Source organism: Calypte anna, chromosome 9 (genome assembly GCF_003957555.1).
Source record: "Calypte anna isolate BGI_N300 chromosome 9, bCalAnn1_v1.p, whole genome shotgun sequence".
NCBI lineage: Eukaryota > Metazoa > Chordata > Aves > Apodiformes > Trochilidae > Calypte > Calypte anna.
The window spans coordinates 17,404,140-17,431,348 of record NC_044255.1 but is presented as its reverse complement, the minus strand read 5'-3'; the positions used below and the strand labels follow the sequence as shown (position 1 = coordinate 17,431,348).

General features: G+C 38.0%; 1 protein-coding gene across 1 annotated transcript in view; it reads left to right on the top strand.

Moving 5' to 3' along the window:
- The first annotated feature begins 1,579 nt into the window (after window positions 1–1,579).
- Window positions 1,580–27,209, top strand: part of ATP11B (ATPase phospholipid transporting 11B (putative)) — a 57,969-nt gene continuing 32,339 nt past the window's right edge. The window contains exons 1-11 of the mRNA XM_030456070.1: window positions 1,580–1,652; window positions 12,960–13,076; window positions 13,889–13,978; window positions 15,642–15,722; window positions 19,400–19,507; window positions 19,679–19,807; window positions 19,932–20,035; window positions 21,164–21,211; window positions 23,616–23,680; window positions 24,232–24,313; window positions 25,399–25,549. Of these exons, the coding sequence (XP_030311930.1) occupies window positions 1,626–1,652; window positions 12,960–13,076; window positions 13,889–13,978; window positions 15,642–15,722; window positions 19,400–19,507; window positions 19,679–19,807; window positions 19,932–20,035; window positions 21,164–21,211; window positions 23,616–23,680; window positions 24,232–24,313; window positions 25,399–25,549 (1,002 nt within the window). The 5' untranslated portion in view covers window positions 1,580–1,625. The remainder of the gene's footprint in view (window positions 1,653–12,959; window positions 13,077–13,888; window positions 13,979–15,641; window positions 15,723–19,399; window positions 19,508–19,678; window positions 19,808–19,931; window positions 20,036–21,163; window positions 21,212–23,615; window positions 23,681–24,231; window positions 24,314–25,398; window positions 25,550–27,209) is intronic.

Genomic DNA, 27,209 nt, shown 5'->3' with positions numbered 1-27,209 from the left:
ACAGTCACAAATACACTTGCACTTCAGAGAAATGGCATATGACTTTTAGTGTGTAGTGGTTGGGACCCTGTTCTACATAGATGATAAAGGAGGAGGACAAGAATATTGAGCGTATCAGTTAAGCTTCTGGCTTAAGGCTGCTCTCCAGGCAATGTGCCATAGCTATGAAATCACTCTTGTTATTTTAGACTTCACGTTAGATGAATAGGGTAGTGCAAGCTGTTTGAAACTCAGCTTTGATATATTTAAATGTTTTGAAATAATGCCTAGCATTTAATACAGAATTTTGCTAACATTAGCTTTCTAAAGTGCCTGATAAAAATAGTCCCATTCCCCACTGATTTAAGGCTATTATTCTAATTAAATGCAGATGGTTAAAACCATCAGCATTCACCATAAAATTCAGTGGCTCAGACATTATATCATCCATCTTAGGTGCTGAGTTATGTCCTACATTTCTAACTGCACACTAAAAACTCACCAGCTCTGTGGCAGATACCATTAGGATTCCTTGCTATTTATCACAATCCCCTGAAAACAAATGGGAGTGGGAGGAACAGGACATTGAATTTCACATTCAGAAAGACTTCTCTTTAGCAGAGTGTTGAAACTGTCATTGACTTCACTGACAACAGTATTTGGTCACAAATACCCAGGTATTTACTGCTTAAAATAATCTCCTTTAGTGCTTAGCCACAGAAACCCAAGCAGACTTGTATTGGTATACACAAGTGCTGGAAGGGACCTTTTGGTTTGTCTAAGTAGTAGCTGTTTTGCGAGAAAAATGTTAACATTTCAAAGACATCGCTGCCTGACACCGACCCATTTCAGCACTCAGTTTTTAACCAAAGGACAGTTTAGCACAACAGGGACTGGAGCAGAAGGTGCATATGCACCCCACTTAGATACACCTACACACAGTGCAGTAGCTTTTGAAGTTACAATCAGCTGTTACCAGGCCTCTTTCCAAAGTCTTTATTCCAACACGTGCACATTTTGCAGTTTTTTTTACAAAAAAACAAAGATGCAAGTAGTGAAATCGTGAAGCAGCTTCACTTCTCTAGAAAAGGGGCGCCTCAGAGACGCTGAGGCCCTGGCTGCGACTGCAGCTCCTGATGGGAAGGGAGGGGGAAGAATCTTTCCCCAGCTCAAGCCCCTTTCGGAACCGCCACAGGCTCGGCTCCCTCGGGCCCACGTGTGAACTGCAGCTTCAGGGCAGCAACGAAACCGCTACCAGCGAACCCGCCCCCGGCTACCAAGTCCCTGAGCCCCCCGGCCGCCCCCCACCCTCCTCCATCCCTCCTGAGCTCACTCCCCGTTCCCCTCCCCATCACCCCTCTCCCACCTCCCCCCGCCCTTAGACGTCACTTCCTGGGGGCGGCCGCAGCGCGGCGAGCCGCGGGGTGTCAGTGGCGGCCCTGTGATGGCGGCGGCGGAGCGCCGGCAGCTGCGGCGGCTGAGGGCGCCGGGGGGGCTGTGCCGCTCCTAACTCGGCCTCGGGACCCTGCGCCATGGGGAGGAGCCGCGGCGGGCGGCTGGACTGAGGCGGCGGCGACGACGACAGCGGAGGGCGCGGCACTGCCCAGGGGGCCCCGCCGCGGGGGCCGCGACCCGCGCCGCCGGGGATGCTGCGGTGGGTCCGGCAGCAGCTGGTAGGTGCCTGTGGGACCGGGCGGAGAGGGCAGGGCGCCAGGGACTTCATCTGAACCCCACACGCCCCCCTTGGGCCGGGCGGCCCATCGCTTCGGCCCGGCCCTCCAGGGCAGCCCCGTCCCGCTGCCTCTGCCCGGGCCGCTGCGGGGTCCCCCGTGGAAGTGGGGTTCGGGCGGTCAGGCAGAGGGGGCCTGAGTGTGAGGAAGGGGAGTTCTTTCCCCGCCGGGACCGTGGAGAGGCAGGGGAAACCTGCAGGGTGGGGAAACCTGACGGCTCCACTTGATCAGTTACTGTCTTATTTTTCTTATTTTTTTGAAAGTATTGTTTTTAACACGTATCAGAGGGTTTGGGGTGCTTGGGGCTTCGGGGTTGTGTTATTTTTGTGGTTTTTTTCCTTGAAACCACGTTGGCACAGAGGAAAACTCGTTCCCTTAGCTGTGGCCCCCGTTGGGAAGGGCTCCCTAAACTTCTTTTCACGGAGGAATGACGGTGCCTTTTCCTGAGGACCGGCACTTCAGGAATTCTCTGTCCTCTTCCTCCTTCACGTTGGAAAATTATCCGAGGCTTTTCCTTCACCTGATGTTGCGTCTGTCTCGTTTATTTCCTTGGACCCGAGAGCTTTGCAGCCGTTGCCTGTGGGTTAAGCTTTTGAAAGTAACGAGAGAGAGAAGAAAAACATCCGTTAAATGTTTTCGCGGGGGAAACCACTTGAAAAAGGCTGCAGACGGAGGGTGTCTGCCTCTAAATTGATGCTGCTGGCTCTGCCTGTGTTACAGTGGGCTGGGGAGGTGAGGAGGCTGTGGCTGTCACGTCTGGTGCTGTGGAAGGGAAGTATATGGAGTTTGTCTGTTTTGATTCAAGTATTGGCCAGCTTCCTGCCCCATCCAGCGTTACTTCTCTTGCATTTTCTCAATTACTCTGAAATCCTACATTTACGAAGTTATTTTTTCCATTCGTTGAAGTTACCTTGCATCCCATGTGTTGCCCAGCTTAGTACAAGAACTTATATTAGTTAGGGTTCTATATTTTAATTTTCAAAGCTTTTATCTTCGTAATGATTTGATTTGATAAATCACTTAAACAAAACAAGAATCCTACAAAAAAAAAAAAAAAAGCATTTTTTTCCCCCCTTGTTTTCATCTTCCTCCCTTCTCATGAACCATAGACTTCCCCAGACCTGTTTCTGAAGCACAGAGCTTGTGGTGATGATCTCAGTGCTAGTTTGACAGCACTCACTAGTTTGGTGTGACACCAGGAGTTATTGACATGGAAATTAATTGCTCTCTCTCTCTCTTCTGGACTGTTCTGATTTGTTTCAGTCATACACATGCTTTTTTGAATGAAGGCTGTTTAGCTTTTTTTTTTAACTCTTGAAGGTGGTTTTGAGGTTTGTGTGTGGTTTTTAAAATAGCATTATGTTACCATTTGTAGAGTTTAGATAAGGGCTGCAGTTGTGCTGGAAATTCCTGTGTCAAATGGGATTTCTGTGAGTATACTGATCAGCTTTCCAGAAATATGTTTGCCCTTCATAGAAAGGAAAAGTTGAGCATAACAAGGATTTCGGCAGTAAGAGGTTTTTGTTTTTCTAGAGGAAACTGTTTGATAGTATAACAGCTGCTTAAAACTTGCACTAGTTTTGACAAGGATGGATTAGTGTAGTAAAAGAATTGGATAATAAAAAGTCAACATGCTTGAACAGACATTTATATATGGTAGTAAGGAAAAAACCAAAACTGTAATGATATATATTGTGTGTTTTCTTAAATGTCACTGACATGAATGGTTTGGTTGTTTCACAGATCATAAGTTGAAAAATTACCTAAGATAGGTGTCACACTTGCATCTTTCTTCTGAGGGACACTCGGGCAGTGCATTCCTGTGTGTAATCGTTGGTTTGTCATAGATCCCACAAAACATTTGCTTCTTCATATGTCTGTGATGTTCAGTTTCTGAAAGAATGTCAGAGGGCCTAGAGCCTGGAGAAGGATGCTGAGAAAAAATAATCAGAGGGAGTGGGAAGAGTTAGGGTCACAGAAATAGTGAAATCAGGGTGGCAAAATCCGAATCTGATTTATTTCTGACAGGAGAAGAATGCGTAGGCTTGGATGCCCTTAGAGTGTGTATTTGTACCTGTGCTTGATGTGGCATCAGGTTTTGAAAAACGTTCCCTACAGGAGGGTTCCTGCCCTACAGGGTTGGAATCAGGCAAATATGTGGGAGTGTTTTAAGAGGGATGTTGTAGTAGCACAAATCAAAAAGGTTGGTGTGCAGAAATGTTGGAAAGTAGTAAGGGATTGGAGAAAGGAGATGGGACTGGTACTTTGTTAAAGGTGCTTTTAGGTAGGTACTCTGTGTCTGAAACCAATGAATGTCTTGCAACTTCTTGATTGTTTAGGAGGACAGTATTTTATATACTGTTTAATGAAGTTGTCCTACGTGGTCTTGACAACTTAACGTTCTCAAGAGTTGTGAAAGGGGCAGGGCAAATGAAGCAGGTGGACTTAAAAACATGTGATGAGAGGACTGGGTATGAAATTCAAATTATTTCAGCCAAGTACTTCTAAGTGATGGCTTTACTGGGCTTTTGCTTGTGAATATCTGTGCTCGCATCTATACCTACAGGAAGGGATGACTGAGAAGAGGAGAATTGCTGAGAATTTCCATTCCAACTTTCTTTATCTTTATTATGGTCATACAAGTCCAAACACTTTTCTGAGGTGTTGTCTTTTCAGGGGGATGTGTTGTATAACAGGTGTTGGTAATTGTAACTCTATTGCTCAGTATTCAGTTGCTCTTTAGTGCCTACTTGGAACTCTGTGCAGATTGTCAGTTTGTTTTGGTAACTTGGCCTTCAGCCCCCTGTGTTTGCTCAGAAACAATAAACACCACCTTGTAATGGACAGTTTGTCACTTTTTGTTAATCTAGTGCTGAGCCCTACTAAATAAGCTCTAAATAAGCATGTGACTTTGTAGTTATGTAGTAATGTATTACATTATAATATCATTATCTAGTTAATAGTTGGAAGTACTTAAGTTTTAGTAATAAAAAAGGAAAAGACAAATGGAACACAATTCTTTGCTTTGGGTAAAATGCCTTGAAGTGTTTCAAAGCCAAGTTAGAGCAGGAAGGATGCGTGAGTCCAGCTCCCTTACCTTGAGATCTCAGAAAGACAGGGGGCTCATGGATTTGCTGAGTGTTGCATAACAGCACAGGCACAGCCAGCTCTGCTTGAAAAAGCAGATGGATAAACAACAGTTGATAGGAAGCATCATTAATATTCAGGAAGAGTACACTACATTTATTTGCATTTCCAAATATGATGGGTTAGTCTACATAGCTGATCTCTGTACATCAGAGTGCTGTTGTGTCTCTCCTGGTCAAGTTTGTGCAGTAGCTATACAGAAGTACAAAGTGGCATTTCATAATGCTCAGTGACTTTCTGTACCTCTTCTGGTTTGCTAAATTTATCAGCGTGCTAATGTCCTGATGGTGTGCCTGAAATATAGGAGCTGTAGCACTGTTTTTAACAGAAAGGAATTACAACATCATCTGTCTGGGAAGGAGGTCTCCAAAAACCATGATAGAATACCCTATGTATGATCTTACCTGAGTACTTTTGAACTGCCAATTGGTTTCTGGATTTACCTTCTAAACATTATTATGTGGAGTTTGAGCCATCTGATCTGTTACCTGACAGTTCAATGATGTACAAAAAGTGCTGCATGGAGAAAACTTAAGAGCTACCAGCCTGGTCCCTCTGTTATAAATGACAGCTTAAGAGAGAAAAAAATTATGCTGTATTTGGTAGAATATCTTCTTCCTGCAACTGAGGAACCTGAATGGTGTTGTGCACTGTCAGCTTCTACATTAGACAGAGCAAGGTAGTCAGGTGAACATAGCTTTGGTCTTTGGAAGTCAATGGCAAAACGTATAGCTTAATTCCTTTGGATTGGTGTTAAAAGACTGAAAAAACAAGTTACCAGATTATTTTATTTTAGTTTACATAGCCTGCATTAAGAGGTCATCATCATAGGGAATGTTTCTGATTGGTTTGTATTGGTTGCACCTGCCACACCCTATGATTCCTCAGTCAGTGTCTGTAGGATTGTTCGTGTTTCAAATGTGTTCTAATGAAAAGGTTCTACTTATAAGGCAGATTGGGATATTTTTTCTTCCTTCCAGGTGTTGGTACCCATTAAATGTTCCAAGAGGTGCAGATGGTATTCTGTGATAAAAGTGCAGTTACTGGCATGTATCATTTTCCCTTAATCACTTAATAGAATTGAACCAAAGCAAATACTTTTCCCCTCAAAATAAGATTCCCTGTATTTTTGAATACTAAAGTTCCTCTGGTTCAGACTGCCCAGTTAAGACCTATATTGTCATTTAAGGATCCGTGAGATGTGTCTTAAAATAGTGCAGAGGTTGCACTGCTATGGTTAAAGTAGTTTGGGAACTAGGGGTTAATGGCAGCCCTCATGTAACTTCACATAGGTGAAAACACAGCCCTGTTTTTTTGTCAGAGATATTCTGTGGTCTGCTGGATTAGTCCTCATAGCGTGTTTCAGTCTTTTAAGCTTATTCTATTTGTATATTCTGCCACTACTGAAGGCTAACACATTTGCAGCACAGTGTGTTCCAAAGCATGAGGAACCTGGCCCTGTCTCCAGCCAGCTGTCCATTCCAAACAGACATCCGTTGTCCTGTGTCCTGTGAAGATTTTTTGATCTTTTTAAATTTTATTTTTTTCCTAGTCACGAATCTTTTAAGCCACAAATTTTTATTGTGACAGACTTCCACTTGTGATATAATAATATGACCATTTCATTGATTGTATGATATTCCTGCATTAACAGTGTCCTTCTACCTTAATGGCAACTGTCTGATTATGTCTGATTATGTTTTATGAGACAGGGAGAAAAGTGTTTTGTTCAGAAAGAGCAAAAGCTTTTTATGGTGTGGTCGGGAGGTGGTATCTGGTGGGATGGCTAGGGTGGATGTCTGTTTATTTCTAAGAGATTGCTTCTGAACTCTCATCTGAAGATAAAACTTATTATCTAAGGCAAGTAAATGTGACCTGAGTTTAATATTCTACATGTGCTTTGGATATTGTTGGTATTAAGTTTTCCAGTTTTGAATGGACTGTCTGAATTCATTAAAAATTTTACTTGCTTTATTCTGGGGTGGAGAGATGGGAGTTATAAGAGAAAAAAATACAATAATGTGTTTAAATTTAATTGAAAGCTTCATGACTTGTGCCTTTCATTGGTGATCTGTTGTGTGTTTTTCTGTACTGTGTCCTCAGTAGTTGTGATTGGTTTTGTAACTGTTTCACTTGGAAAAAGGTATCTACAATATACCTTAAAAGATTTTTTTTTCTGTTAATTTCTACCACAAAATCTGATTGTAAGCCAGCAGATGATAACTGCAGCAAAATAGGTGTGACAAAGTCCCTCTGTAAATGCAAGGTCATACCATCCAGGTGAGCACAGATGACATATTAGCAGCTAGACAAGTTTTGTTTTTTTTTAAAATACAATCTTTCTTTAACCTGCTCTTGAAAAAGCCACTGAGCAATTGTACAGATCATGGTAGAAAAGATAGAAAGCAGGACCTAAAGCTACATTGTGATTTAAAGAATAAAGCTCTGCAATTCCTTGGCATCCCACATACTGTGACTTAAGAGGATGGTTTTTTTCTTGTTTACTTCGAGTTAAAATAAGTATGGGGAAGGAGAACTTTCCTGTAAATGGTAAGGAGAGGTAATGATGTAGGCAAAAGGCAACCTGTTTGTTTTTATCATTAAATATTTTACCAAGGAAAGAAATTTTACATGGTTACCAATAAGTATGGGGTTTATATTGTGTTACATTTTCTACTCTTTAACTATCCCACTATCCCATTTGCATATTTTTGTACCAGTTTTATGGAGCTCTTCTATTTTTTGAAGTTATATACATCTCTTGAAAAAGAATCACAGCAAAATAAAAAGGAAGCTTAAGATTTAGTAAGCTTTAAAGGTGAGTTTGTAGAAACGTCTGAAAGTAGGATATTAAACTGATACTTAGATCATAAATCATGTTTGGATTGAAACTAAAACCTGAAGCAGTATTTGATGAATGAAGTAGACTCAAAACTTTAATGTCAAGTTTTACAGGGCAGGCTTTATCAAAGCATGCTAAAAGGAAGAGTTAGACATTTCTAGCTATGAACTAGATGGTCTTTCCATTAAGTTTGTTGAGCAACAACTGTCAAATCAATTGTCGGTGTGATTTAGGCATACATGTTGGAAAAGCCTTAAGATTTATTATCCAGAGGCAGAGAATTTTTTTATATATATATATTGAAGAAATAGGTGAATTTGACTTGTAAAGCAGGAGCTGATTGGCCTACTAGAACCAGTTTACCTGTTGAAAGTTGTTTTCAATATTCATATCGGATAATGATCATACAAGTAACCTGAAACAGGAGCCTTCAGGCTTGTATAAAATAGTTTTATGAATTACTCTTCAGAGCAGTGGCTAAATAGCATTTAATATTAAGAGAATAGTACATCTAGGAATGTGATTTTTCTGTATTATGCTTTGTAAACGCTGTTATTTGGATTGTAGAGGAGGATGAGAAAGATGGTTCCTTAATAATGCAAAGTTGTGGTATTTTATACTTAAGTAGTATACCTAAGTCTCTGCTTAAGTTCCCCACTACTACCAGAAACCAGACATGTCATAACAATCTCTGTGTTAGAATGTCTACCTTGCCTGCTCAGCTTGTGTTTTCTTTGTGATTTTTATTGATGTTTCAAGACCAGTATGTTTGGCATCAGTCACCTGAGCAGAGAAACTGGCACAGGGAAGTATGTTAGCAGTGAATGAGGCCAGTTTAGCTTGGTGGTTATTTTTGCAGATAAATAATGAGGAGTTAGCTAATTTTAAATAGGGATTTTTCCAAGTTGTTCATGTTGGGATTTTGACAAAATAAGGTAAAATTAGAGCCACTTGAGCTGGTCTTCAAGCACCAGTATAATTTTTCTAAATACAGTGGTAGGCATTCTTTATCTTTGTGAAGGGAAGGATTATTGCTTCATGGTTTCTCAGGCCTTGTTTCCTGAAGTGTTTGCTTTCACAAAATAATGTAGTCTGGTTATAGGTCCTTTAGGAGGTTACAACATGATTTGTTATCAGATGTTTTAAACGACTGTAGATGTAATAAGCGGGAAGAGGAAGTTGCACAAATAGTGCATGACTTTTAATACAATTTTATTTCTTTACTGTAGTGATATTTAAAAAGGGAGGAACAAACTGTGTGGCACTCTGTAAACCTCAGGGTGCTTCAGCTGATTCACTACTTCAGTTGTTAGAGCAGTGTTTAAAATTGCTGCAGGAGGCAGTTTCTTCCTTTATGCTAACCTTTGATACGACAAATTCAGTTTGACTACTGCCCAGTTATATGACTGAAAGAATTATTGGCTGACTGTTTTGAGTACAAATTTACACAGACTTCTGAAAATGTGCGTGGGGTGTGAATAGATCATCTTATCTGACAGAAGGAAAAATATTCCATGCGTATTCAGGAAAAAAAAATCAAAAGCATGAAAATCTATTCCCTCAAAACACCTTTAATCAAAGTATATCTTGGCAGCAGCATAACAGCAAGCTTTTGGGCTATCTGCCAGGAAAAGTGGCATTTTGTTTCTGCAGCCAGGGTCACTTGCCTCCCTAGGAAAAAGGTTTCCTGAGAGCAAATTTTCTTCTGTTCATTAGTTTTATTAACTAGTACGTGGTATCTAAAGGGCTTCTGGGGGCACTACTGCTTTCCTCAGCAGTGTTCAGTGTAGTTTTTGAAAGTCAGGAGCTTTAATGAAGACTTCCTTCCTTCAATCCCTGTTAACTGAAAACTGGTCACGCAGAAGTTCTTTTAGCAAACATAATTTTGAAGGTTTTTTTCCTGTAGAAGCTACGAATGATGAGTGAGAAACACTGGGAAATCATGTTAAAGTACACTAGTTCTATGCAAATCACAGGCAGAAGTTGCTTGTCAGATCATTTGTAATTACTGGTGCATGTATTGCAAAGCTTGAAACAGCAATTGATTTGTTGTGTGCTGGTCCCATGTCACTAATCCCAGCTGAGAGATCTGCAGATTTCTGCTGTTTCACTCAGCAGTGCTGTAGAGTGTGTAGGGGGATGTATGTGTGTGCTGCCATAAGGTAATTGTGGCAATGAAGAAATGAGTCTGTACTGTCTGGTTATTCTATCAACAAGTTTACTGAGAAACTCTTGTTTTCCCCTTTGTTCACACTTGCAGATGTTGGGAGGGCCATCTTATCTTCTGCACAGTTCTGTTTAGTAGTGCTGCCTCTCATTTGCTTACTCTGTCTGATTCTCCAGGTGCCCAGTTTGTTGATAATGCTAATAATTCTGCTTTCCCAATGATAAATTTCAACAAAACAGAGTTGAATGTGTATAGACATAGTTTTCAAGCTGGTTTAGCTGCACAGCTGCAGCTGTAGACAAGTACGACCTGAGATTCTGATGAGGAAAATACTTTCCTCACTTTCAATCAGCTGAATCTGCTTCAGCAGAGGCATTCCCCTCTGACAGAGGTGCTTGACTTGTATCAAGATCTTTTTGTAACAAAAATGTCATTAAACTCAACAGTTTACAGGTGCTCAGAGAGTGGCCTAAAAAGGGCATACACTGGAAAAATGTCAGTGGTACCCTACTCACTCTGAAATTTTTCATTTATAGTAACTTTCAGTGAGTAGCATAGTGGTTAGCATTTATCAAAAGACTGCTAATTGCTTTCGCTTTTTTCTTTTTTTCTTTTTTCCTTTTTTTCCTTTGCTTTACATCTGTTTGGCTTAAAAGTGGAATTTTTGAGGCTGTAGAATATGACTTTCCAAAGTGAGAATGTCTGGCATTTTGTGAGCGCCAGACATTTTCTGAGATAGAAAAGAGCTGTGTATTTAGTCTTACTAATTAAGAACATTTTTCTTGCTTGCAAAACACATCTATTGTGGCATCTTCTTGTTTGATTTATAAAGTGTCACTAATGTCAGATATCCAAAATGCTTCTGATACAAACACTATTCACTTTTAAAATTTTGTGTTAGTGTTAACAGGTGCTTTTTTTCCAAGTTACTTTCATGCTTGTGTTTCTTAAAGTTGTGAACAGTTCCTTTCTTTTTGCTCTTGGCAATTTACATATTTCTTCCAGTTCTTTCCCCCTATCAACTTTTTGTCTCCCTCATCCACTCGTATCCTTAAACAAGCTTTCATACCAGAGCATGTGACTTGAACAGCCTTCCACTGCTTGTCATCTACAGTTCATTCTTCAAATCTCTGAAAAGTCCCCCTTCATTTCTTTCTCAAGCAGAATATTTCTGTAGTAATGATACCAAATACAAAAATGTGTGTGTTTGAGAGGATTTTTTAATTATTCCTTTACTTTAAAATTCCATCTTCCTGACTGTGAACATCCCTAATGCCCTTTGTTGGAGAACTGTATCTATTGAAGAAGGTTATTGGTCAGTTTTACCAGCCTTTTTTTATATAGCTCATTTTTTTGCCTTCTCTAATGAATTGGTACAGAAATATCTCGTTGGAGTGAAGTGTCTTTTTTTTCTTTGACATGAATCAAGGGTTTCACAAGGGAAGAAAACTGCTTCTGCACCTCCAGTAGTGGGATTGGTAATGCCCTTTCTACCTGTTTCATCAATTGCCCTTTCACGTGGCAATAAAGAACAAGGAAACTGTGTGCATGGTGCAGAGTGGCTTCTGAGATTAGGAATGTCTGACTCATGCTGAAATTCACCTCTTCCTGGACAATCATTGGTCTCTATCAAAGAACTTTAACAGTTCTAAATTTATGTTTTCTAGTTTGTTTCATGTCTCAAAGCTTTTTATCTTTTTATTTGATTTTAGTAATTTTCTTGGTCTGCCATCTGAATTATTACTGGTTTGCTTGTTGTCTTTTGCCATCACCTTTTCTCTCCAGGTCAGAAGAGGTAGGAAGGGTTCTGGTGAGTCATGTAGCCCCAGGAAAGGCTCAATTAAAGATAGAATCGAATGACCTAGATATAAGCCCTTGTGTTAGAGAGACATTGCAACCTTCCCACATGACTTATTTTGGTTTTCAATTATGCTTTTTCTTAAAAAAAAGGAATTTTTGTTTGTTTTTGCAGTATCTAGCTTGTTTTCCTAGCTGCAACTTAAGCCTGCTGTCATCTTTGTCCTTCAGGTTACCCCTTTCCTCAGTGGAACAGTCTTTTGTATAACAGAAGATGTGGTAGTATATCCCAGGTTTCCCCTCCTCTAGGCTAAATGGCTCTAATTTTTTTGCTCTTTGCTTTTTAGATTGCTCAGCCTTGCATTTTATGTCATGTTTTCAGGATCTCTTGTGGCTCATGTTCCACTCCTCTGGATGCTGTCCAGTTGGTTCACAGTGCTTCAGTTGTGGCTTCCACTTATCCTCCAGCCTGCTTCATACTGAAGACCTTTTCCTCAGGGATGACTGACAGGCATTTTGATCTTTTTCTACAGAACTCGCATATGGACTTGTTGTTTTTTGTTTTTTTTTTCTTATGCAGTTAATTGTGTCTAACTGCTGTATCCTCCAGTCTTCGGTGGGCCTTGATCAAGATGATTTGGGTTTTGTTTGGGCTGGGTGGTTTTGTTTGTTTGCTTGTTTTGTTTTTTTGAAATGAGTTTGCTGTCAGTGTTTCTAGTGACAGGAAATCACATTTGAGGTTAGACAAAATGTTAGTTCTTGGAGAGAGAATTTGTTTAGAACAATTCTATTGTCAAGTCAGATGCATATGCTTTGTCTTATACTAGTGAGGATCTTTTAAATATCCAGTTATCTCAGCATGACTGGTTTGTTTTAACCTTATATTTTTCTGATAATCCATTTTATTAGGGTTATCATTAGCATGGCTCTGAGTTTTGTGATTTATATATGTTTTCATCTCCATTTCTGTTTCTTAGGTTTCATGGTGCTTCAAATTTGATGAGAGCAAGTATTTTCTATCATTTTTGAGACTGGATTTTTTTTTTGTTTGTTTTCCAGAATGAGTACACAATCTCAAAATAAAACTTTTTTTTTCTCAATTTTTGTAAATTTTCTAGACACAGTAGACTTTTTAAATTTATTTGTCAATTTAGTTCCCCATTCAAAAGCTGCTATTCCAAAATGGCCACTTGATATCTGGATATAATTTTTCAGTACAAAGATAGAAATTTTGCAAAGCTACTGAGCTACTGCTAATAAAATAGTCTTTCTTGGTCATCTTTATTTTGTGTTTCAGGGTTTTGACCCACCGCATCAAAGCGATACAAGAACTATTTATATAGCAAATCGTTTTCCCCAGCATGGCCATTATGTTCCTCAGAAGTTTGCAGACAACAGAATTATATCATCCAAGGTAAGGTATCAATTTACCATGGAAAAACCAAATGGTATACTGCTTAAGAAGTTGAGTAGCCAGTGTGATGTGTGATGTCTAATGGTGCATATACAATACTCAAGATTAAACAAGCTCTAAAATTTTTCTGAGGAACAAGCTAGGTTGCTTCTATGTAGTTTTTCTCCTGCTGTCACCCCTCTTTGCTCAGAACCTGGCTATGTTCTGAACAATTCAGCATGCTGGTCAGATATACTGAAGAGAAGGTTTTTAACCAGTGTTGCCTGTATCTGTATGTGATGCACAGAACTACTTAAAAGGAAGGATGAAGCTAGTTGAGAGGATTTATAAACTGGCCAGACTGTAAGCTAGTACTCTGCATAAAATAAATCAGCAGTGGACTGCAATTGCAGATTGCTTCCTAGTGTGACCTTGGATTGGAATCAATAGAACTGATGGTGGGGATGTATCTTGTTGCTCTGGTGTAGGACAGAAAGTTACAGATGCAAGAATTAATTTCTTCTCTGCTGCCCAGGATGCAAGCAGCCAAATGACTCCAGCTGCTCCTGTCCTGGTTGGAAGGAGAATATTTAAAACTTTGACTGTAGGCAGTTCAGTTTCTATCCCAGCTTCCCTGCTAGCTGTAGTTAAAAAATAAAATTAAAAATTGAATACAGCAGTTCTGTGTGGAGGGTAAAACCAGAAGAAGTTTTGGGGGGAGATAGAAAATGGAAAGATTTAGGTGAAGAGATTTTAATGTGAATGGAACTGAATTTAACTGAAAAATTGTTCAGTATATCATAACTCTCCTTTTCTCTCTTCTTTCCTTTCAGTATACAGTGTGGAATTTTGTTCCAAAAAACTTATTTGAGCAGTTCAGAAGAGTAGCCAACTTTTATTTTCTGATTATATTTTTGGTGCAGGTAAGTTAAATGATACTCAAGATAATAGATTTTTTGACATTTTTTTAAACTAATTTTTGTTCTATTTAACTTCTCTACTTATGTCTTCTTTCTATTACAAAATGTTTCCAGTTTTTCTGGGAAAAATACTGTAACTTTAAGAAGAATTCTGTTCAAATTTAAGAACTGCCCTTAGGTTTTATTTTCACGAATGCTAAAATATTTAGGTGTGTAGCATTGACATCCATTGCACTGCCAGCACAGGGACTCAATTGTCTGCCTCAGAATACAATTTTAAATCTGTTATGTTAGTAATAAATTCCAGACTTGCTTTTTTGTTTTTTGTGGATGCTGGTGGTGTTTGATAGTGGATCACTGTGGTATCTTCCTATATATCAGTCTTGTGTGACTGGTGCAGTGTCTGTCATTATCACTTTTTACCACCTGGGATGACAGAGCTGGGACAGGTTCTCATTGTGTGCTTTTAAATATGCAGCACAGTCCAGTCCACATTGTCCACCTCTCAGATGGGTGCCAGAAACATGGTGACAGGCTGCATTTGGTTGTGTGAGGCTCCACACCACTTGTGTGATTAGTGAGTGTTCAGCTGCTTAGCAGGCAAAGGGCTATGGTGTTCTGGTGATGAAAGAAAGAAGATAGTTTTAGATGGGAAAAATGTCATGGCTAACCCTATCCAGCCAAAACTAAGATACTTGTGGTATGGGTATTTTTGGACAACACGCTTCCAAGCTGAAACTGCAGTGCTACTGCTGAAAAACAGACAGTATTGCATACTGCATCTGATTTTTTTTGTGTTCTATAAATTATTTGTATGTCAGTTGAAAAAAAAAGAAAAGCTTATGCATGTGTTGTCAAGTGGCATAATCTGTGTTCTCAGTGAAGTTCTTGACTCTTAACAGAGTTAACTTCATGTATGATTTTTTTCTTCTTCCTTAATGGTTCCCAAAGCAATGCCATAAGTTGCAGGTAAAGTGGAACAAATCAGTGTCTGTGGTTTTGAACAGTTCTTGTGTATGTTTTCTTTACAGCACTTGACTTGTCTCTTTCCTGCAGCAGAAGCAAACCACTATCATTCCCCCCCACATACAGAACTTTAGTGTATACACTGCACTTTTGGCATGCCAGCAATAATAGCACAAATTAAAATAATTGCATGTTAGTTTGGGGGATCCAGAAAGAAGCAGTCTAAGAAAATGTTCTCTAATATCTGAACTATTGGAAATTGCTAGTTTAAACTTTATTTTCACTTTTGAAGTGGATCTTGCTATACTCTACGTTGCTATTAAGAAGTAGTAGATTGTATATAGTATTGAAACAACTTCACAAAATGTAAATTTTTCTTCCTTTGTAATTTCACATCCATCTTAGTAGGGTGAAAATATATCTTCCTGTTACTGAAGCCTTAAAATTGGCACATGCATTAAAAACGTGGTTAAGTATGCTTTATACCCTATCACCCTTGCATAGTTATTGACATGTATTGTTTAGCTGTCAGGAACTGAGCTTTGCTCCAGAAAAACTGCAGGAAGTGAAGTAAAAATATTCCCAGGTTGTAATGAGGAGTTTGGAAAATAATTGTTACCTTGCTTCATTAAATTATTTTGGAAAGTGTAATTGAAAAAAAGAAAATTGCAGCTAATTTTTATATTTTCTTCTCTTTTAGCTCATGATAGATACCCCTACCAGTCCTATTACTAGTGGATTGCCATTATTCTTCGTAATAACTGTGACAGCCATAAAACAGGTAAGGGGGAAAGGTCATGTCACATTATTCTAAGGTAATGTTACTTAACAAAATCTGACCAAGGCAATATTTAGATTCTAAAAATAAATAAAAAGATGTAATTTTGGGAAAGGATATTGTATGTAATGTTTCTTGATAGATACTAGAACTGAGTATTTTGGATACTTGTCAAGCACTCAGTGACTCACTGTGGTACCCTTAAATGGACAGTGGATGGCTGTCAGACTGCATTTTTATCTGAACATTGCATGTCACTTGTTATAAGACCTTTTTTGTAAGCTCCTCACTTATCCCTTTGGCACACCTCGCTGCATATTAAAACCAATCCTCCCACACAACACACTGAGAAAGGAGCATGGGCAGATCAAGCAATGGTGCAATCCATGTTTGTCCGTATTTAAAAGGCAATTTTTTGCCCCAAGGATGTTACATGGTGTAAAATAAATACTGACTGTAATTCTGTACCAGGGGAAAATTCCAGTTTAGAAAGCTTCTCATTTTTGCTTTCTGTTTCTTCAGTTGCCTAAAGCACTTTGAGAACTTCAAATAAGAGAAATCTTTTACTTAAAAGTTTAATAGCAATTTTGTTTAAGCATCATACTACCATCCTACTAAAACTTATAGCCCCATACTACCATCCTACTAAAACTTAGAGCCCCTAGAAGGAGAATTCTTAAAAGAAAAAAAAAAAAAGAAAAGAAATCTGTTTTCCTTTAAACCTTAAAGCAGGAGGAAAAACAAAGAAGCACATAAATAAAGAGATTGACGTGGTTAGAAACTGTAATCTCTTCTGCATAGAGGTAGTTTTCAGGAACTATCCTCTGCAAAGGGTTTGACAGTGCTGTCTGTGGAAGAGATGCAGTCATAGCAACTGAAAAGTAAGCAGGAGACTTATGGAGCCACACCTGGAATTTCAATTTGCCTGCTGTGCCAGTGAGACCCAAATCCACCCTGAAAGAGGGCAAAAGTAAAAATAGCTCTAACTTTCAAGAAGGCAGAATAGTGTTTGTGGCAGAGAGGATCTTGATGCTGGAGTAATATTTGAACTAAGATTTCATCTTGTTGCCGTGCAGCTTGTCTAAGTAAAGTGCCCTAATCCTAGTCAGTTGCAGTTGTTCTCATCACCCCCCAAAAAGTAACATTTTCAAGAGCAGTAGAGTCATAAGTGGGTACTGGGAAATATCCCTTAAAACTCTGTGAACTGAAAGACATTGTGCATCTTAGTTATAAATATTATTTTTGTAGAAAGAAGCTGGACTTGTGTAAATCTAGAATAGTCCAAAATAATGTATTACCACATTGTTTCCAGATGTTAAATCTTACATCAGGAAATTTAGATACCTTGCCATTATTGCAAATAATTGAGATTCTGACATTTCTTCTAGAAGTTTCAAATAATTCACGACTTGCCATGCATCAGGAATTTTCCTGATTGTCTCAATGTCTCTGCAAGGAGTATGGAAACCAGATAAACTGATCTAATGGACTCTTATGCTTATCCTACCTGCTGCAAAGCCAGCAAGCAGTATTTACAATCTGTTATTTTGGAAAGGTGATTGAGTGTGCTATTTCCAACAGGCTGCCCTTGGACAAGGAGGAAAGAGAGAATTCTTTTGTTAGAATGCAGAAGGGAAAATACCCAGTAAGATCTCAAAACCAGATCTCATTTTCTCTCAATCCAGAAGTGGAAGAGGAAGCAGATTTTAGTGGAAAAAACTCCTTTTGAAAGCTGCTGGTTACTGGTTATGTACAAAGTTACATCAAGATAAACATGGAGGGGAAAACTAGAAGTAATAACTTTGTGTGGGTTTGAGAAGCTTAGGATTGAGTGGAAAAAATCTCCCCTGCTTCCAGAAGGCCAGCTGACATATCACCTCTGACAGGCTTTAAACCTTACCCTTATTTTCATCTCAGCCAAGGAGATAGAACTTTTTCTTCTGAAAAGTGTAATTGCACCTAGGTCAGAAGAAGGACATAGAAGACTGCAAAGTGATGCAACTCATGCTGTGTCATTTTGTCTGTTTTGTTAGCCAGAACTTTCCTCCTTATGCCTGTGAAGAGGTATATGCAATCCTCAGAGGAGTCCATAATTAGAAAATAGAATAAATCCCAGTAAAGCAAAAATTAAAGTTAAAAAAACAAACACAGCAAAACAAAGGTGGTTCCTAAGGAACTTCAGGGAACTTAGTCCATTTCACTAAGTTCATAGGTATTTAGCAAACAAACTGGTTAGACACAGATGTTTACATGATATCAGTTAAATTAGAAACAACTACTTTGCAAACTTTGATTAAATATAGACCTAAACTGGAAACAAAAAGCCTGATAATATGCAGATGTATTTTAATTGTGTTTTTTTTCTGAAGTTCAGTGATGCAGTTACCTAAGCAGAGCTTAAGAATGTAAATTGATTGAGGGATTTTAATCTTTAGTCACTGTTCATGCAATTAAGCAACATTTCCTGTATTCCTATTGTGTCTTTCTTTTTTAATGGTATTTTTGTAATATTTGCAAGTGAGGATAAGGAACTGTCTCAAAAATGCCGCAGTAGGTAAATTTTGGGGGAATTCAAACTGAGTGCAGTAAGTTGGCTCTCAAGAATTCCCTGGTGTGAGGTGTCACCCTTGTGTTGTAGGCAATAGGTGTCAGATGGAGAAAGCGCTGAAATCTGTACTTTCTAAAGAAGGTAAATCTCAGTTCTTTGCCAAATGCCCATATTGCTCAGCTGTTCAGGCTTATGAGACAAATGCCCCAAGGTTACTGGACGTTAGTTAAATCCTTGTTTTCTTCTGTTTGTCACCTTTAACAAGGAGCTGTAGGTACTGACTCTTGCTTTTTAATACTGAGTAGGAAGGACTTTTTTAAAGAGCCTTACTGAAGGCTTTTTGGATTCTGATTTCCCAGTAGCTCTATGTTTGGCTGCTATCACTACATACTTCTAAATTATTTATTTTTAAGAAGTTAAATTATAAGGCTTCCTTTTTAATCTTGTCAGAGTATGAGGCAATATAATTTCCTCTGTAGACCAATAACATTTCTTGTGCTTACTTATGAAACTTTCCAAACAGTATCTACACTCATGATCAGAGATCATGCTATTGACAATCATGCTATTAGATTAAATAAGTAACATGTTAATAGTTTAGGAAAAAAGGAGGGGAATACTATACCTGGATTGGCTGTTGTGAACGCTTGCTTGTGTGTGTGCATGGGATGAAGAGTGCTTAAAGAGGTGCTGAATATCAGGTAAAGGAAAATGGCTTAATTTATCAATTTAAAAACTCAGTTTCTGTCAGCTGTTGGCAGTAACTGTAAGAAACTCTTTAGAGTATAGCATGATGAATTAATTTCAAACTGTTACTTCTCTTAAAAAAAAAATCCATGAGAGAGACTCAGAGCGACTGTTGTCAGTTTTGTGGTATTTTAATCCTTATAGAGAAAAGATAGAATGAGTTCTTTTCACCTCTTCTTTATTTGCTACTTTACTGCCTTTTTGTGAAAATTTCACTTGTGTGAAAATGAAGATATTTCCCAGGTTCTGCAGTACAAACTCAAGAGAAGTTAGTAACTGCATTCAGGCTACATGGCTACCAATTCGAAGGACGTTTCCTTAGAAGATATTTGTTTGCTTTATAGGCTTCTTCATAAGAAAGTAAATTTGTACCTGTTTTCCACAGGGTTATGAAGACTGGCTACGACACAAAGCAGACAATGAAGTAAACGGTGCTCCAGTTTACGTCGTTCGAAGCGGTGGCCTTGTGAAAACCAGATCTAAAAACATTCGGGTATGTGTCTAGGGAAAAAGAGAAAACTGTGTTTCTGTTGCATAGCTAAAGCTCTTGTTTCATGACTCCTCATTGTGAGCTGTTTCATCGTGATTCCCTAACAATGCTGAAACAAATTCTTCCCTCTTAAAACACTGCTTATCCACTTCTCATTTGTCTTCACTTCATCAGGTGGGGGACATTGTCAGAGTAGCCAAAGATGAGACTTTTCCTGTTGATCTGGTGCTTCTGTCATCTGATCGAGTCAATGGCTCATGCCATGTTACTACTGCAAGTTTGGATGGAGAGACCAATCTTAAGGTATGGGTTACTGCTGTAAAATAGAATCTAGTTAATTTGCAATGCCATTTTTATTTTATCCTGTTGAAGTACCTTCCCCATCTTGTGGTCCTGTATCGTTAACATAATGGACACTGTTTTACAGACGCATATTGCAGTCCCAGAAACAGCAGTGTTACAGTCTGTTGCCAACCTGGACAAACTTGTAGCTGTTATAGAATGTCAGCAGCCAGAAGCAGATCTATACAGGTATCACTTCATCAGTAAATATTTTTAAATTAAATCAAAATATAGTGTTAAATGTTAGGATTGTTGTGGGTCTTGCTGAGATCAAAGTACCTTCAGACATCTGCTTAAATTTTAGGATTTAATAATTAGTTCAAGTATTTTACCTACTTACTGGAAGTTGCAAGTGAGCAGTTAAATTTGAGAGTTTAGAAATGATAGGATCGCAGATACCTTTTAATCATGATACTTGTTTACATTTCTGTACTGATCAGTAAATTTATTTCCAGGTTTTAAAAAATCATTAATGATCTATGAGTCTGAGCAGGTTGGAGAAAGATTTGTATAAGGTTCTGGTGGAGATTTCAGTACTTTATAGTTGCTGGTTTTAATGGAATGAACTCAAACCATAGTAAATTTTTGCAAGCCTATGTTAATTTTAAGGATATGTATTTGTGACACTTATTTTTGCTTAAGAGAACATTTGAACTTCATTTTTCTACAACACAAATTTATGTTAAAAACAGTTGTATCTGAGTGTGCTTCATTTCAACTCTTAACATCAGCAAGCAGTGCCATAAACTCTGTAAAACAGTGCCATAGGTATCTAAGGTCAAATTCCATCCAACTTTCCTGTATTGTATAATGGAAAATGGCAGCTACTGAGTAGTAGTTTTCAAAATCCATGTATGTCACAGCAATTGTTCTTAAGTAACCTTTGAAATCTTTTAGAAATATTCTTAAAAGGTAAGATTCTTAGTTCTGTTTGTAGAGAACATCAAGTTCAGGTACAATTACTGTAGAAGTTTGTCTCTCTTTGCAGTAGGGGGTCACACTAAATATGCAAGTGTCAGATGTTAAAACCAGAGTAGATTGGCTTTATTAAATGAAAAATCACAATTTTTGATGGATAATATACTACCTTATATTCATGGAGGAAATGACAGTTCTTTTGGAGCATAAGTGTTTCTACTGTTAAATATCTCTTGTGAAATTATTGCCAGAGTTTCAATTATTGATTTGTTATTGTTAACAAAAGTTGATTATTTTGTACTTGTGAAGCACTAATGACTCTTTTTGTAAATATAGAGGAATTTTTTATGTTTTTGAGTCCTTATATAGATGTTTCTAACCTACGGTTGTCTTTCATAGATTTGTTGGGAGAATAACTGTAAGTCAACAAACTGAAGAAATCGTGCGGTAAGTAAAATTTTATAAGATTAATGTTTAGAACTGATGGAGGTCATTAAAAATCATGACTATAACAAAAAAGTGTTACTGTTGAATATATGAAAGGGAGGAGTATTTTCACTTTGTTGCTATTTGTTATTTAAAACAGTTACTGATCTTGAATACTTTCTGGTGCCTTATTTCATAGACTGTACAGATCCTCCAGTGTCTGTTTACCAAAGATACAGAGCAGGAGTTTTTGCAGTTGAAATTTCTATAAATTATTGGTCTGTTTTAACAAAGTCTCTGCTACAAATCTGTAGCTTTTAGTATATATTTTGAACTGCAGTACTACCTGGACTGCAAAGGTAAGTGCTTACATATGTAACAGTCAAAACATAATTGTGTGCATAAAAGGTTATGTGCATATAATCAAGTGCACAGAATCTTTGCCTGTGCAGTCATAGCAACTAGCATGCACCTGAACAGGTTAAAATATAAAACTAACAATATGAAAACACTTACAGACCTACATGTGGACTTTCTCAAAAGATTGTGAATTGTGGTGGGTTGACCCCCAGCTAGCAGCCAAGCAGCTGCACAGCCACTCATTCACTTTCCCTTCAACACAATAGGACAGGAGAGAAAAATAAGAATAAAAGTGAGAAAGGTCCTGGTTTGAAATAAAGATGAGGAAATCACTCACAAGAAATGGCCATACCTGTGTCTACTTGTTTGCTCTTGAGAGTTTTTTGATAATCAAGATTTAAAAAAACTTTTTTACCTCTCCATAAACTATAAAGTCTTATTTTATGTTGTAAAAAATGTGTCACAAAAATAGATATATCTATTGTTATTCTTTTACTCTTCTAATATTGTTCTTTACACATTTTTAAGTGAAATTTCTACCTGCATCAAGTATTAAAGATGTGCTATTTTCCATGTAATGCCTACCTTTAGTCTGAAGAACAGAATTTTTTGATCTGAGAGCATCCTATGTGGCTGGCAAGCATCTTGTCCATTTTAGACAGGAGTAACATGGAGTTCAGAGTGCATCAATGATTTGCCAGTGGTTTTGCAAGAAATACAGGAATGTAGGAGACCGATCATTTGGCCCCAAGACCAATAGTTTAGCCACCCCCACAAAAAAGCCCCACCCAAACCCTTCCAAAAACCTAGTCATTGGTTTTCAGGTTTTGTATTTTGGGCTTGTCACACTGATTTTTAAAACTGCATGAAACACTTAAATTCAGAAATACACACTAGTTAGATTAAATGCTTGAGCCTTTTGTTCCTTTTAGTTCAGGTTTTCATCTAAAGTTTCTGTCTAGCCTAAAGTGTTAGTATATGTATGTGTAACTTAACCTGGCATAATCTGTGTCACATTTGCAGTAACATGTAAGCTAAATGTTTAACTGGGGAGGTGTGGTGTGGGTTTGGGAGTGGGTATTTTTTAAAATAACTTCAGGTTATGCTTTCAAAGGAACTTCAGGTATAAGAGCTTTGTTTGTATTAATCATGGACTGCTTGTGTTACAGCTAGTGGAAAAGTAGGAATAACCCAAGGACTTGTATGCCAAAGCACTTAGTAGATGATCTTTAATTCTTTTGCTTATACCCACTATGTCAGCCTGGCCACTGTGGTTGTTCAGGTTCTGCTTTCATTTGATACACTGGCAAAAATAGAGAATGCACCTTTTTTTTTTTTTTTTTTTTTTTTTTTAATATCAAACCAACCATGCAGTTTCTGAAGATGATACAACTACTGGAGTAGAAAATACAGCTCTAACCTTATATTAACTTTGATTCTAACTGACCCTTACTTTCACAGCAGTGTTTACAGTTCACTTAGCTGTAGCTGATGAGATGAATGTGCTATTGGGGTATGATAGATGTTAGGAAAAAAATATATGACTTTTTCCTCTTGGACTGGGCTTGCACTGTTGTGTTGGTACGTCCGAATAAGAGTTGTTTGTATGTCTGTTATGGATAACTTCTGAACTTCCTAGATCCATGTCAGTTTGACAGAGGGGTAGAAGACAGGTAAAACAGCCAAACCTAAAAGAGAATTTGTGTTGCATTGAAAGCTTGATGGGTTTTTTTCCTGTTGGCTTTTCAAGTAACTCTCTGAACTAGCCATTTGGTATATTTAGCTCAATCACTAAATATGGGATTTTGACCAGTGATGGGAGAGGATGGCAGTGATGAAAGGAGTCATAAAAGGAAACTGAGAGCTCCATAGAGTTGTGTGGGTGAGGTGTTGTAAAAGGGGTAGGAGGATTGAAGGTGGACCTGAATGACAGTGGGGTTGGAGATGTTGTGATGTGAATTCATAGGGGATACAGAGCAACTTTGCATAGGAAACTGGATTTCATTAGTCCTACAGAAAACAGAACAACTAATCTTTAAATGCTGGTATGTCTGTTTCTTTTTAGACCTCTTGGGCCTGAAAGTCTCTTACTTCGTGGAGCAAGATTAAAAAACACTAAAGAAATATTTGGTTTGTAGACACCTAAATACTTACAGAGTATTCTCTTCTTAAAACATGTTAATGAACTGTGCTTTAATTCTGCTTTCACTGAAGAAATTGTAATAATCTTGCTGCCTGTTACCTGCAGGGATGTGATTATAGATGAAAGTTGTGATATTATGCTGAAGAATCTCCTAAGGATATAAATTTCCAGCTCTACTCTATGAAAATATTTGAAGCTGTTTGATAGAAGAATAACCTAATTTAAGTGGATAAATGACTATTGTTACTGTTACCCATTGTGCAAGACTTTCTCCTGAGATTTACCATACTGATTTCCATAACATACATATGAAACAGTGCTTCAGTCATAATACAATAATGAACAGCATTTCAGTAGGTGTTAAAATTACTGCAGTAGTACTGTTTTGCTACAGCATATTGTATGAATACAGGATACAGTCTCATGATTGTACTGAAGTAAACACAAAAGTAATATCACGTCTTCATTTTGTCTCTTAAAATGAAAAATTCTGCAAATTATTTAAGTTTAATTCTTTCCTCCTCTACTTCATTCCCAGGTGTTGCAGTGTATACAGGTATGGAGACAAAGATGGCATTAAACTACAAGAGTAAATCTCAGAAGCGGTCAGCAGTAGAAAAGTATGTTTACTTTTTTCTAATATCTTTCTTATCTGTAGAGCTTTTATTTAGATTTTTCTTGGTAATTTTAAAACCCTGATGAACTCATCATTCGGTAGTAGGAAGGGAAGAGAGTGTAATTGCTTTGCCTTCAGCAGGAAGCTATAAAGATAAAAATCTGCTTCTTGATACTTCCTTCTTTATCGATTCTTCCAGTAGCATACAAAGTTGCCTTTAAAGGGGATGGATTGAAATGAAGTCTTAATTACTTACAAGTCTTTGTCCTGAATCCTAGTATTTGACATATTGGAAAATAGCTTTGTCCCCCATAGTCTGAAGAGTATGTATGGCCTATCCAGATATGTTCTGCCATGAATTTTGCTTCTAGCTAAGTCACCGGCTCAGATTTAAAAATCTTAGCTCATAGTTATGGGATAGGTGGTACTATAATAGAGATTTATGTGTTCTGGTGTGTTGCCTTTATTCCACCTACTAAAAATCTGAGATAGCCTCCCAGCAATCTTTTGCAAACATGGGATTGATTATTCTTCAATAGCCAGATCAAATAGAGCTGTAGAGAGCACAAGAAAGGTTCAGTCATCAAAGCAAGTGGAAAGATGGGCTGCCTAGCATTACAGAACACAGGGGCAAGTTTGGCTACATCCTGGTATAGCATGGGCTGGGTTAAATAATCAGATACACACAATGGTGCTTTTTAACTGAGTAAGAGAATGCAGTCTTAGATTTACACCATGGTTTTTTGTCCTGCCTTCACGGCCCTGCCTAGATACTCAAGGAAGCAGGGAAGGATAAGTCAGCTCCCAAAATCTTGGGCAACGGCTGTGACATGAGTCAGCTGTTGTGGCATTCTTGCACCTTAATCTAGTTTTCACTTTGCTTTAAGTAGAATATGTCTTAGTCAGATGCAAGGTTTCTTTTTCTTGCTGTTGCATGTTTGTCATATAGAAACTTTGTGTCAAACAAAGGAAACATTTATTTATTTTTTTTTAGAAAGCCCTAAAGTTTTGATCGTATCATGTAGCATGGTGTAACAACACATTAAGGAAAACAAACTGAAGTTGCATTTTTTTTTTGCCTCTTTGTAGGTCCATGAATTCCTTTTTGATTATTTATCTAATAATCCTCCTCTTTGAAGCCGTTTTGAGTACTATTTTAAAGTATGCCTGGCAAGCTGAAGAAAAATGGGATGAGCCTTGGTATAATGAAAAAACAGAGCATGAAAGAAACAGCAGCAAGGTAATAAAGTTCTAGCCACTTTTGCATATCGGTGGAAACCTCAGCCACTATCTACTTAATGTGATATTCATGTTATCCCTGTTCTTGGGTTTAGGTGGAGCTACCATGTCATTAACTTGCAAGTCTGTATATATGCTATGTTTCAGTATTTTTATGGAAGTTAGTTCTATGTAGCCTCATCCTTGTGTAGAGATACCTTACCTCTGTTACTAGTTGGATTTTTTTTTTCCTATATGACAAAAAGACCAAGCTTTTTTATTTTATTTTTTTCCCTAGATTTTCTGATGTTCTTTGTTTTTATTATAGTTGCTCTTTTGATGTTTTTTGTCATTCATTATAGGAACAGAAGAGGAGGGAAGCTGTTCTTGTGCATATTCTTTTGCAGTGATTTGACAGTTCAGGCATTTTGGACATTCTGTGTTGTTGAGATTGTTCAGACAATTCTGTAAGGCTGTAATTTTGCTCAAGCTCCTGCTTGCCTTCTCACTTGTCTGTAGAGATTGAAGGGATATTTTGAAGTGTTCCTTAAGTCTGCAGTTCTGAGAAGTGTCTTTTCTTAATCATTCTGTATTTTTCTGTGTTCAGATTAATTGTTTATTTTTGTATGAGGCTACCTCCTTCTAAAGCTCCTCCTTCAGGTGTTGGTAGGAGCTGATCTTAAGAAGTAGAGGGGATTTTTGAAGCATGGAAGTATTTGGAAACCCAGTTTTGAGTTTCCATATGTGTTGTGGTGTCAGATGTTTAGCACTCACTGTCCCTCACACGCCTCATCTCCCAGAGTGCTGAGAATTAAATGAGCTCAGTAGATGCCATGTGTATAAAAAGGTCCAAAGCCAAAGTCAGGGTAGTTCTGATTTGCTTCATAAGTAGAGTTAAACTTATTGTTATATAATAATATTTCACGAAGGCAGGAGAACTAAGAGTTGAGTTCACTGGCATTTCAGTAGAATCTGCAGCTTTCTCAGAAGCTTGTCATGTGAAGTCATTTTCTGGTCTAACTGAAGAAATATCTTTATCACAATGCAATGCTTTAGTTAAAATTATTAATGCAGGTTATCACTACGGTTATCAGAAACTTTTCAATGTGTTTTCAAATAGTGTGTGTCACTGTCAAAGCATTAAATGAATTTAAATGTTTTCAGCTTGTGTAGTGGTTTTTATTTGCAGTACCTGCACTCACTTCATGTGCTTTCAGCTGTTGGAAGTGGTTAGTCATGTAAATTCTTGGCAACTTAAAGTAGTGTCTGTGTAAGTTAGACTACCCTGTGAAGCCTTTTCAGTTCTGAATGGCATCAGGATAAGCATTCAATCTTTCCATTACTTTACTTCTGCTTTCAGGAGCAGATAGAGCTATCTGTGCTTCTGCAATGTCACTGTCCTTCTATAGTATCTTTTTTTTTGTCTCTCCCTTGTGTAATTAAACAATCTGCTTTGCATTTTCAATCTGCTGACTCCCCTACTTTGGAGTGGCTTCCCTGTCCTGTGTTATACAGATTGTTATTTAATAGATAGTGCTTGAAGAAGTTCATTAATGTCAGTAATTGTCACTTCTTATTGTATCTTCTCTAACATAAATTGCTGCTCTCAGTCTTGATCTGTCTTTTCTAGTTTAGTTTGGAAGATCTTTTCAGGCACAGAACTTGCTGAGTTTTTGTAAGAC